General features: G+C 40.4%; 1 protein-coding gene across 4 annotated transcripts; it reads left to right on the top strand.

The window, feature by feature from the left end:
* The first annotated feature begins 163 nt into the window (after positions 1 to 163).
* Positions 164 to 13,200, top strand: LOC110978433 (syntaxin-7-like). 4 transcript variants are annotated; one of them, XM_022233442.2, is made up of 12 exons: positions 164 to 245; positions 2,096 to 2,356; positions 3,914 to 3,991; positions 4,401 to 4,470; positions 5,119 to 5,218; positions 5,676 to 5,813; positions 5,987 to 6,030; positions 6,346 to 6,442; positions 7,166 to 7,238; positions 7,507 to 7,589; positions 8,871 to 9,014; positions 11,073 to 13,200. In XM_022233442.2, exons 2-11 carry the CDS (start codon positions 2,278 to 2,280, stop codon positions 8,967 to 8,969), a joined length of 861 nt encoding a protein of 286 aa, XP_022089134.2. In that variant the 5' UTR covers positions 164 to 245; positions 2,096 to 2,277; the 3' UTR covers positions 8,970 to 9,014; positions 11,073 to 13,200. The 4 variants fall into 4 exon arrangements, with proteins under 4 accessions (XP_022089134.2, XP_022089152.2, XP_022089126.2 ...); XM_022233460.2 differs by lacking the exon at positions 8,871 to 9,014 and having other exon boundaries at positions 2,133 to 2,356; XM_022233434.2 differs by lacking the exon at positions 8,871 to 9,014.
* Positions 13,201 to 13,408: the final 208 nt, after the last annotated feature.

Below are 13,408 nucleotides of genomic sequence, written 5' to 3'. Positions count from 1 at the left end.
AAAAGAGCCAAACATTACAGTATTTCAATTTAATTTAAACGCTTCAGGCCCACAATCGGGGATTGGTTTCCTACATGAAGCCTGAGACGGAGACGAAGTTGAGTATTGGAAAACGCACGCGCTTCTTTTGATATACCGCCCTCAAGAGGTCACTCTTGAGGCCCTCTATTGTTAATGATTAACAAGGCGGTGGATAATGATGACATATCGTAACTCGAAATACATGTAGACGCCCTCTTATTTCGGTAAGTTTTCTTGGGCAAATACCGTATTTTTCGGTCGAGGATTCTATCATTTGTCTGAGGTACGTTTGGAACAAAAATCGCTTATGCATATCCGTTCAATATTCATTCGATAAATGGGACAGGAGGTGATTTATTACGTTGTTGAGCACGACGTTGGTAGTGGGGAATTAACCACGAATGGCACGATAACGTGCGTAAGTAAGTTGCGTAGTTAGTGCATGACGTTGCTTTGCGCTTGTATGACTCAGCCTCATTCGTCTCTTTGTAGTGAGTTGTCGAGTTCATGATCTGTTTCAAATGTTTACTTGCATACAAGAATGTGTATGTTCGTATGTTCAGTACAAGGATGTGAGTAATCAGCTTTTTATCTGATTTCAGCTTTTTTGTTCAGATGTTGACCCTGAATTTCAGCTTTTTTGTACACCTGGTCTGTGCAAAAGTATGAGAACTTTTTACATTTCAGCTATTTGCCAGCTGTTTTCAACTTTACTTTTAAGTGTCCACTCACACCCCTGTCAATAATCAGTACAGAGATTTCTCAATATCTGGTCTGCTCTGCATCAATGTTCATGTTTATTTTGTCATGGTTGTTTGCAGTTTAATAAATAGCATCTATCTATCTGTCTGTCTGGTTTCTTTTTAGACTAGTTTTAGTTGGTCAGTTTTATGCTCTGTAATGTTAATCCCTAATGCCATATTTTGTACAGGTTCAGAGCAGGTAGATGTATGTGATTTAAATTTGAATGCTTACATTGTAGTTTATTTCTCAACTTAACTTCAGGATGCTTGCATTTTATCCCTCCTGCCTTCACTCCTTTATTCTTAATACAGTTATGGGGAGAACATTTTAAGAAAAGAGAATAATGATTAAAACTAATTCATATGCACCTAAAGAATGAAATAATCATGTTTTTTCAACAAGTCTTCAGGTAGATTTAAAATTGTTAACATGATTTGCATTACAACTGTCATGACTGTTAAGATTGTTAACATGATTTGCATTACAACTGTCATGACTCTACCATACACACATGCAATTGCTTGTTAAAGGTTAACAGAAACAGAAATCATTTAGTTCACGTAAAGTATTTTAAAATAGCAATAAATAGGTAACCATTTCAAAAACATTATAAATTCAATGTTTACCCCGTGAATCGTGATCCCAAAATGAATGAAAAGATCCTGTGTTTGCCCGCCCACAAAAAATCCCCAATTGTCCATTCGCGCTCCCAGGCTGATTTGATGACATCATCGGCAGAACACCTACATGTACATTGCATGATTGCACACAGAGCATGCTGTATTGCACGCTTGCAATAGACCATGTTGTGTTTATGTAGCTTGGCCCACAGTCAAACACCGACTCGGTTCAAGGTAGAAATTGAAAGTGTGTAATTATGCAATGTACATGTACACTGTTAGGCACCAACAATGGATACCATATCATTGCATAATGAATGATACGACATTTCAAAAGTACATGTAGTGACATCTCAGGTTTAACTCTAACCCCCTGGGGTGAATATAAAATCATATTAAAATCAGAGGATTTGGGACTGTTAGGGTTAATATATTTTTGTGGGTTTAGTTGTTACACATGTATTTTTAATGTTTGTGACCGTAGTCACCGTATATGTAGATTTGTATCTAAGTTAAACATGAAAATTGAATTCTTTACTTATAGTACTTTTTCCGTGGTTGCTAATCAAGTATTTTCGAAACTAAAAGTGGACTTCACAAGATCTGCATTTACATTTCTCTGGGAAATTTTTTCATCAAACTTTTTAGGCTGGTTCCTTTATTCCATCAAGTCTATTGATTTTTAAAATTGCTGTCATTCCATCCAACAGGTTTGACTCGTTTATTACCACTATGCATCACTTACAGTAGCTATTCAAGAGTCAGAACTGTTATTAAAAGTCACTGACCACGAGCAAGGCCATACAGCCGACTTGCCCACCCACCACATCAACACCGTGAACTGCTCAGGCAGCTGAGAGTAGTGTATCTTGAATCAAAGCAGAGCGGAAGGATGTCATTTGGCCGTGGAGACTTTGGTGGGGGAGAGTACAGAGACGAGGGTTTCTCAACTTACACCTCAGGCTCTGCAGGTAAATCCATCATCCAACTGTGATAATGGATCAGTGATGAGTTTATTTCATTTAAACATCATGACTAAGTTTTGTAGGCGCTGGTACCAAATAGCTGTTGCTTTGGGAGAAGAAAAAAAAATACCACTTATTGATTTAGGAAACAGGTGTTTTTAGAACATGCCTTTGCATTAGATACCTTCTTTTGTACTTGTACTCAGACTTGTTGAAATGTTCTGTAGTTTAGTATGTTGTGTAGCACCGATCATTGTATTTGAATAGTTAGCTGTGTTGGTCTCTGGCCGAAATAGCTATTGTTTTTCTTTCAGTTTTTTTTTCTGTTTTTTTTTTTTTTCTCTGTGTTTAACACTGTGTTTGACCTGATGTGGTAATGAAATAAGGTATCAAATCATTTAACATTAAAGGTGCATTTTCTTGGCATTTTCTTGTGACTCCTTGAATCAAATTTGCTTGTGGTAACAGTTTGAAATGAAGGCAAGATTGTTACTGAGAGGTCTTCAAAACTTGATTTTTTTTCTGGGGCATTTTCTTTTTTTAATCATCGGAACTCCCCATCAAGTGGATGGTTTGGGGGTTTATGTACGTACAAGGACACAGCGCGAGTGGATGATGTACAGTCGCTTCCCTAATTCTGGATTTCAAAAATAACTCCATGGTCAAATTCCAGTGACAAAGTCCTATAATTCTGGTGAAATATGGTCAGTTGTCCACCTCGTGTATTTGAAAAACTACAAAATTGCTTTCAAAAGCTGGGCTTTTAATTTGGACTTACGGGATCGTTAAAAGTGACAACACATTTTCTAGTTCTGAATCACTTTAACCAGTTCCGAATTGTAACAATTTTTTTCATATAAAAAGTAACTATGCAAAATATCCATTTTCAGCCAGAGCCATTGTAGCATGCTGATTTTCTAATTAAGAATTTCTTGATTTGGAAAAAATTGGTTCATAAATAACAATTTCAGTGAATTAAAAAGTGAAAATTGTGTAAATTTAACTCGAGTTTTTCAGCTGTACTGCAAATGATTAGTGTCTATTCCCCACACTCCACAGTTTATGAACCCAAATACATGTACATGAACATTTGTGTTGGCTCTTGATGCAAAGAAATGAAAATGCTACGACTGGGAGATTGGAACCAGTTGAGAATTTTGTGCTTATGTACTTAACTGCATTTGGCTTTGATCATAAATGCAGGAAAGTACTATACTGTTGTGCTAAATAATGATGGCAAACTCATCATGTTCATTCCATAAAGTGCGGTAAACTTCTTTGCATTTATAGACAAAAATGTGCATAAACTGTTAAGATGGTGGAAAATACTGAAAATTCAGTAGAAAAAATAGCAGGGTGATGAAACTTTTGGTGGGGCTGCAAAACTTAAGCGGGGCGGTCTAAAATTTTTTCAGAGCGGCCCGCCCTGCTAAAACCCCTCATGGAGAACACTGTAACAGGAGCCACCAGACTGGATCTATAATTGCTGGACTCAGGCCAGTGCATCAGTGACAGTTTCAAACCGTATACTATGATGAAATTTGTGCTCTTATTTTTCCGTAGGGAGGAACAGCTCTGCAGCAGATCAGACTAGACTGGTGCAGGGCATTGGCTCTAACATACAGAAGATCTCCCAGAATGGTATGTGATTGCCAGAACAGAGAGTGACATAATGGCTGTGACAACTAAGACAGGTGTCTCATAGGTATATTGAAGGTCTCTCAAACTTGCGGTACTTCCATTCTGCTCCTCAACTGAACTTGTTCGCAGAAATTTTTATGGGAAAAAAAATGATTTACAAACGTTGGCTTTGAATATTGGCAAATCCATACACAGAGTGTTAAAAATACACTAACACACCAACAGCAGGTCATTTGACATTGGTCCCCTCTCAGCTAACGAGTCTCATCAAGCTAGTGTTCAGCTGACATGACCTCATCATGGAACACCCTCCTCCAATATGAGGAGCCATAAGCCTATCCCCAAGGCCACACTTCTCCTGGGTTTTTGTCGTACTTGACACCTCTCTGTGTCTTGTTTCTTCCCTCAGTGAAAGAAATTGAGCGGATTATTCCCAGACTTGGAACGCCAGATGACAACAAGAGTCTCAGAGGGAAGCTGTAAGTGCCCTCTCTGCAGCGATTGGATTCAAACTTTGCGGATAGAGCTAGCGCAACAGTTAGGATCCCATATTGAAAACACCGATCTTGAGTTTTGGCGCACAAACAAAAAGCCCATTTGTGACCAACTAGTATCCCACAATGCTTCACATCAAGAAGAGTTTAACGCCCTCGCTACGGAGGACTGCTACTACCGCACCGCTGTGTGAGGATTAGTGCATACCACATGTACAGTCTATTCACCATGCAGCTGCTGGTTCAATGGGGCCTGCTGCTGGACAAACCCTCTATTCAGGGCATGCCAGCAGTCGGGTCAAAATAATCCTGTCGTGAAGAGTTCAATGCTGTGATTTGAACAAACTAGCTAAATTAGTCAATCTTTAGGATCCCCTGCAAAATCTCAAATTCAGCCTATGGGCAATGAAGCCCACAGAACTGCTTCCTTGACGTGGAGTACACAAGACAAAATGATCTTCTAGGGCAAAATTCAGTCTTGCATGTATTTAAATGAAAAAAGAATGGCTTGAATGAAAACCTGTATGGATGACGTTTTTTTCACAAATTTCAAACTTTTATGATGACAGTGACCAGAATCTGCTGACATGAACCATTAGAAACCCTGATTATTCTTTGGGTTGTTTTTATCAGTGATGAGTTGCAGCATTACACCAACCAATTAGCCAAAGACACAAACCGTATGCTGAAGGAGTTGAATAATGCACCGCCTCCCATATCCTCATCAGACCAGGTAAACACGAGTTATCCTCCCGTGTCTAGCTTAGCTCTTTAGTGAGTGAATGAAAAGTCCAGTCTCAATTACTGTTTAATCTCCTACACCATGTACAGATCTGATTGTAAGAGGCCCAGTCATCAGTGTTGCGGTCGAGTCTGTGTCCATGTCCATGCAAGTGCGTCAGTTAGTATTTTCAATTATCTTGAGTCCTTCCCAATTCGTTCAGTCTCAAGTTATTCAAATGAACTGTGACTGAAGCATTCCTTTGTCCTTGTTCACTCTATTACTTGTGACTGGTCTCATGAAAAGACTTGATAAGAGACTAGTCATGGACTTAACTACAACTCTGGCAATCTGTGGAATCTATTACATCAGCTCAGGCGTGTCTTTGAACTCGTCATTGTGGACTTTCTAATTAGTTAACGAGTCTTCAGTCAGTAGACGTTCATCGTTAATTTCTTTGTCCTTGTAGAGGCAGCAGAAGTTGCAAAGGGAACGGTTCACCAACGACTTCACGGCAGCCCTCAACCAATTTCAGAGAGTCCAACGAGAAGCAGCTCAGAAGGAACGAGAGGGGGTCAGGCGTGTCCGTGCCAACTCAGGACTCGGGGTCAGTCACATTAGAAACACTGTACACTTCCATTTTTCTTGGTAAAGTTGAGCCTGACCTGCCTGGCAAGATTTAAGAGTCTTAGGTTGTACAAAAAAGAGGCTTCACTAAAATCTAAATAAACAGCCTGGACTTGATTTTCGTTTTGGTTTTATCCTTTGCTGTCTTTGCAGGAGGACTATGATGAGGGACCAAATGCACTCATCAATTGGGAAGGGTAAGCTGCTGAAATGCTATTTGCATTTTTTCTTGTCCCCTTCCTAAGAAATTTCCTAATGGAAGTTTGAAAAATTCCTCTTCCAGAAGCTTTGCATGGATTGAATTGATATTACTGAGTAAAATGCTGAAGTATGGATGGATTCAAGTTGACCAATGAGAGCTAAAAGCCTTAATTGGTTAATTTTTTCTTTCTCCACATCTAATAAGGTATCTTTATACATGTCTTTCTGGCCAGATTTTAAATAAGGGTAAAGATTTGATTTCACAAATGTTATTCTACGTTATGACATGGCTTCACTGGTTCCCTCGTCAGTGGTGGTTCCCAGCCCCCAGCAATGCAGCAGAGTCAAATGCAGCAGGAGGACTTTGAAGCCTTGAAGGAGAGAGAGGCTCAACTCCGTAAACTGGAGGTAGACAAGTTGTCTCCTTTCCTGCCAACTTCTTAACTATCATCCACATGTGCCTTCAGGGAGTGTATCGTAATTCGGAACAGGTTCAAATATTCCATTATTTTGGAATGCCTTCGTCTCATTGCAGAATGCAGCATTACCATTGGAACGCTGCCTCAGGATGGTCCATGCACAAAGTTGACCCTTCCCACTTATATGTGAACATTCCGACACTAGTGTTCTAGCTGGAATGATCATATGAAATATTGACATTTCTGTCTTTGAACACGTTCCCTTACCCTCTTGCCTTCAAAACTCGGTTTGAAACCAGGCCAAGTTTTCATCAACAGAGAACACATTTTGGCACCCAGTCGTCGTAAGTCTCCCTAAAAGTCTTATACAACAGAGTCTGACAAACACTGGTCCTGAGTTCCATGTGTGGAGTTCAAACCCCACTCTCAAGCCTACCCATCACAGCTTCTATCTGTGTCTTTGACCTTTGAGGCACAGCGATAGACACTTTTCAGTTACGTGATTTTGATGGTCAGCACTCAATTGACACAGATGTGCGCGGAAACGCGCACGCCTCTGAAGCCTGTCAGTATCTGGTGCACATGAAATTGCCAGTAGAAATACCCAGATCTACAGACATGGTATGCTTCCTGATATGTCTTTGCCGGTCATGTTACGGCAATTTCCATTTAGAAGCACCTATTTAACTGTCTCTTTGTTACGTCTTTTCAGTCCGACATCGTCGATGTGAATACCATCTTCAAAGACTTGGCAACGATGGTTCATGAACAAGGGGACATGATCGGTAAGCTGTGCACAATCATTCTAAAAATTCCACTCAGAAATCATGTTCTTCCAGCAAGTACAGAAACGTTCACCTTGAGCCCCAAGTTTAGTTACTTCTGATGGCCTGAGTTGTACAGATGTCCAACTTTGACTGGAAACCAAGGCCATATTCAAAACAGACCCCAAAAAGACATCCAAACTAGTTTATGTTTACAGTAACAAGTCTCGTGTATTTTTCTTCAAACCTAACCCTGTCAGTTTTTCACAATTGTTTCTTTATCCTGCAGACAGCATAGAAGCAAACGTTGACTCGGCAGAAGTCCATGTCGAGCAAGCCAACACACAGCTTATGAAAGCCAAGGATTATCAGGTAAGACTTTCAGAAATGTCTGGATGTCATTTACTCGGTGTTGACGTTTCTGCTGTGCACTGCTTGGCAAAGCTGAATTAAGCCAAAAAGTTTCAGCTGGAAGACATGTTCAAAACCGTGGTTGAATTACCTTGAAGAATTTTTACAAGAAACCTCATATTCTTCAAAATCCACCCCTCTGTCAGTAATCAACTGCGACATCTTTGTAATCTTACTTTCTAAGGGCGTCAAGGTCCTTTTAAAGTAGACACCACGCTCCACTCCCCCTGATGCGTTGAAATTACTTTTGAATTTTGAAGAATTCAAGAGCTTGAGTTTAATGATGATGAACAGAGGCACAGACGACGAACCCTTAATGAGCTTTAGTGCCTTAACTTTGGGTTGTAGCAGCCTCCTTTTGGAGGAAAAAGAGTACAAGAGATAGAATATGCTACATGTAGTTAGAGTATGTGAACATTGCCTTCATGCCGGACGCTTAGCTTAACATCATCAGTGCATGATTCTTTGACACACCCGCTGAGTGGGCTTTCCTAACACTGGTGCAGAATTGTTTGGCACACCCCATCTTTAGTACATGTAGAAATGTTTTGAGTTGGAGCAATTTGGCAGGCATTTGCTGTTGATTGGTAATATCAAAGTCACTTCGATGGGTTTTTCTCAGAGCAAAGTGAGGATTACGCTATGGGGTGTGTCAACAATTGTAGTGAGGACTGCTGATCATGTTACGCTTTTGCATCATTAGTTCCTTCTCTTTCTGCTTGTCTGCATGCACAAAGTTGTTTTACCATCTTCCTTAAACACCACAACGTACTGTACCCTGTAAGGTTGGATCAAAACTCAGGCCTCGAGCAGTGTGGATCAAATCTTCTCAACCAGCTTGCATGAGCTCATCGCTGCTGTTGGAACTTGCGAAAATAATTCGTTTTCCCCGGTAAAAGGCTGCTGATGCACTGACACTGAATGGACCATTTGACACTTTTTTGGCTGTGTTGTACACATTTTTCTTTCAAAATCTCTTAGCTTATGTTGGATTTTCCTCCTGGGTATAGAAAGATTTTTTGTTTATTTTCTCTTTTAGAGTTTGGACCTTTTGTGAGAAGTTTGTTTTTTTGTGTGTGACGTGGTGTAAGCAAATTGGACACGTTAGTTTTCAGTCTACAGTAAATTTTGCAAATCCGTGTTCCAACTGTTTCTGTAGTGTCGTGTTTGCATTTTCTTGAGTTTCAAAAGGAAAGTTTGTATATTTAATCAGTCCAAGATTTCCGACTTGATTCCTTGCAGTCCAAAGCAAGAAGGAAAAAAATCTTGATCACCATCTGCTGCTTAGTGCTTCTTGCAGCCATAGTCCTCATTATCTATCTCGTTGTTCCCAAGAACTAGCTGACCACCTGCTCACCACCAACTCATTCGCTATGCCATTGAAGGGTATGTGGAGTGAAACGGGCTGTGACCAGCTCCATCGAAATGAGGAATAAGTCTGGGGCTACCAATTTGCAGATTTGGCAGTTTCGGTGTCCATTTGTATTGATGCGTGCTGAACCTGTCTCATGTCTCTGTGGGTCATGTCACATGACCAGTTTGATGGAGCTTAGCTACAACTGGGCTATTTTTACCAACTGCTTGACCGTTTGGGATAGATACTCTTCCAATGCTTCGATCTTCATCAGATCTGCATAAGTTTATTAGCGTTGTATTTTCATTGCAATTTTTTTTAGCTGTTGGCTTACCGTCTTAGTTCCAACAAGATTTGTTTTCATTTTGTTTCAATCATGGTCATTTGCCAACTAGCATAACACCGCTGTGTGTCTGTCACCGTGCATACATTTGAATTTCTTAATACAGAGAAACTGCTCCTTTTTGTACATAAAAAATGGACAGGAGTGAGAAATAAAGCTTGCATTTTGTCTAACTTTTGTCTAACTAATAACAAGACCACTGTTAATGCAACTTTCTCTTTATAGCAAGGACATTTTTAAGTCCCAGTCCTTTGTGCCTCCTAGTTCTAATTCCTGATACCACAAGGTTCCTGTAGTCGGTAAAGTCCAGAGGACCTCGTACTAATGAGGTTCGTTTGTATGCCTTCAGCTATTCCTGGCTGTGAACGAGCAGTCTTCACAAATATCTATTCCTGTCAATGCTGTCTGTGTCGAATGGCTTGCTTTCCTTCATATGATGATCAGTTGTTTGTTTAAATAACAAGGACGTTTTTCTTTGAAAATGAGCGATCCCTTCTCATTATTTTCTAAGCAGATTAATTGTGAAGGATTGTCACTCCTGTAGTGGCTACTTCCAAGAGAATAAGGAAAAATCTCATATCTTGTTTACTTGCTTTGCGATACTGATGTGCAAACTTTCAGCTCAAGTTCTTGGGAGTTTCTTCCTATTCTTGCAGCACTATGCAAATATCTCCAAATATGATTCACTGGGACTTATTTCTGTTTCACTGAAGCTGGTCACAGTCTGGAAGACTGATGCTACCATTAATTTGCATATCCATTGATGACATGAATTTTAACACCCAATCCAACTACCCTCTGCTTTCCATTTTTTCCAACAGGTAAAAAAAGCTGAAGAAAAGAAAATATTTAAGAAAAAATTCCTCTAGGATTCGATTCGATTTCGATCACCCACAATTCTAATCGCGCTAATGCCTTTTACACACTAATTATGCATTCACTTTGGTACGCTGACATCACCTTTATCCCTGTTTATGGCGGCTGTAAACATTCCTAAATCCAACTGGGCTCCCTGGGGAATGTGCAGCTCGAATGCAGTTATGTAGAATGCAGCCGAAAGCTCTGACCCTCTCTGCCTTTAGAAGTACTCAGTCATACTTCTAGGTTGAGAGAGGTAAGTCAGGTAAAGTGACTGGCCCAAGGTCACATTATGTATCTAGCAGCTGGATTCGAACCCCCGAACCTGTGATCGGGAGTTACAGACCCTCCAAACCATTAGGCAACAAGCAACTACTTAACATGAAAAGGCCTGAACGTTGAAGAAGTGGAAGAGCGCTGCCCGATGTGTTCTAGCAGCCATCTGGAGTGTACAGGTGGCGGTCTTGTAGCTCATCCTTGACATCAACATGTATTGCCCCTCCCCTCTAAGGGCATCACACACAAATGCCTCTCAGTTTTGATGAAGAGAAAGATTGTGCTGACCCTCAAATATTATTGGTGAATGTTGGCACCCACACAAAGAGTTATGAAGAGACTCATTTTAGAGAAAATTACCCATCCGTGCTCCATGCCAGCGACGTCAAACCCTGTACTTGCAGCATGGTTTGTCCATCTAGGGGTGGATCCAGGTTTGGCACTAAAGGGAGGGGGCAGTTGAGGGAGTTTCCAACCCTACCCCCCACCATAAGCCAGCGGACAGGTTGTTTGTTGATAGGTAGCACAGCATTGTCGTCCATCCAGGATAGGAGTCATCAGTGACCCATCTCATTTCTTTTAATTTCCCCGTTCTGATTTCCCTCCCTGACAGGGCAAAGCTCGGCGCAAGAAGATCATTATCGTCATTGTCTGTCTCATTCTGTTGGCAATCCTCGGCGTCATAATCTACTTTGCCATTCCTAAGAACTAATCTTGACTCAACTGGTGCCACACACAATGTGTGTACATTGGTAACAATGGCGCACAATATTGGTAATAAATAAAACTAGCCTTTTCGTCGCTTTGTCTTTTTTGTACTTTTTGTTTTTGTTTTAATTGATACACCTACTTGAAAATGTAAAATATTCCAGCGAATTAGATCGTATAATCTCATTGGGAACTGTACCATGGTGAGGCAATACATTTCTTTAAGAGTGAGAAACAAGATTGTCAACTCTCGCAGCAGGTTGGGAAACCTAAATAGCTGTAATTTTTCAAAGATGTTCCTGCTGTACATAAGAAAAATCACATGTTTTTCCTTCTTGTAATCCTGTCAGAATGGGAACAGGAGTTGTAAAACTGTTGTAAATATTAATTAAACTGTTGGGGGTATTAAATTTCCTGTAGAGTGTTTGTAACACAGTGTAGCAGAAACGTATTCTGAATTCATTATGATAGGACCAGTACATGGTTCTCAGTAGAGTAGAAAGGTTCAGAAAGTCAAAATATGAATACGTGTACCTTGTCATTTATTAATAGTAAACCCCTAAGTCAACAGCGCACCCGTACAGAGTCTTGTTTGTCTAACCTTCAGTACTCGTTGAACCCCCCTCCCTTCATTTTCGCTGGGATAATCGCTTACGCCACGCCTCTGAAGTGACACAAATGCCTTCCATGACGGTACATGCCGTGTGCAATTTTGCGTACTCGCCTGCGACGCCACCTGACCCCACTTGGAAAGGCTAAGTGTCCTTGAAGACACAAGAATCCATAAGACAAAGTACAGTACCGCTACATGTATATGTCGTGCCGTAGTCAACCGAATGAAGCGAATGTACATGTAATGTTCTACATGTAAAATGCATGCCACATCTGTCCATGTGTATACTTGTGTTAATTACGTGTAGATGTACATGTTTCTCTGTTCCATTCCCCTTGCTTTTTTGTTGTATGAAGTCATCATTCCCGTGAGCGATAACCAATAGGTTATATTTATATTCTCAGTTAAAAATGTAGATAGGCCTACTGTGAAATTTCGTATATCAAGAGCGTTGTAGTGCAGCGTGGAATATATAGTAACTTGAAACGTGTCCTGTATTTCTCAAAAGAAGTAGCGCAGATGAAAAATGTATAAAGATCTGTAAAGTATGTAATTTTGTAAGGACAGGTGTAGTGGTTTCATACAAAATATTCTTTTACTAGAAACATTTCCGGTATGCTTGGAAAGTCATCTGATTCTCGTCGTTTGGAAGGAAGCTTGTATGATTCGATATCCTGTTGATAAAACATGCCCCATAAAGATATGTTTACAGTTTGATAAGGTAGAATATACGTGCTCATTTGCATGTACATGAATGTATTTATTCACGTATGTTTTTGCAAACTAGTTCAGGGTTTTTGGTAACCCTCGCTGTTGAACTTGCTTGTTTAGTACTCGGCTAGAAAATATCTGTGTTCGCGGAAATGTGAAGTAAATTATTTTGGCGGGAATTCTGCTTTCTCCCGACGCACTTACACAGAGGCATTATCCACAGTCTATAAGATCCATGTTCACGAGGAAAGCTCTTGTAATGGGAGACTTTGGGACGCTGGTGGCAGCAGACATACTGGTCCTTTTTCACAGTTCATGTATTGCGCGTGCTCAGAAATATGGACGCATGCTCAGAACAACGCGCTTATACTCAAAACGGGTAAAGAGGACTGGTATGTTTGCCGCCACCAAATGTGTCAAAGTCTGCCATCGGTTCGGTCAAATTTTGAAAGGTATAAAACATTTTTTGCTTTGTAAACCACCCAATGAAGGGACATGGTGAACTCGGCACAGCGCCCTCTATGGCCAATTATTAATCCCAGCGTCAGAGTGTAGAGTTGATAACAATATCCAACAAATTTTGCAACAATCGAGGGAAAACTGAAACGAATTAATACACAAGGATCGCTCTCGCCTCTAATTACTCTAATAGGATCAATGCACTCGCGTAAGCAATGTAATATGAGTAATAAAGAGACACATGAGATTATTTGCGATGTGTAATGAGTGTGTGTGCGTGGGTGTTCCTGTTTACATGTATGTACATGGTACATGCATTGAGCTTCAAATGTTGACAAGTGATTTTGCCGCTGGCCTTGAATCCGTTGAGATTTTGTTTCTTGATCTGACATGACACAAAACCATATCGTCTTGATGTTAGCGTGTACAACATACCCGTCGCAGTCAACAAAATAAGA

Source organism: Acanthaster planci, linkage group LG18 (assembly GCF_054643075.1).
Source record: "Acanthaster planci isolate LZ-2023a linkage group LG18, COTS_SCS, whole genome shotgun sequence".
Classification (NCBI taxonomy): domain Eukaryota; kingdom Metazoa; phylum Echinodermata; class Asteroidea; order Valvatida; family Acanthasteridae; genus Acanthaster; species Acanthaster planci.
The sequence above is the reverse complement of the archived record's forward strand: the minus strand, read 5'-3'. Positions and strand labels throughout refer to the sequence as shown.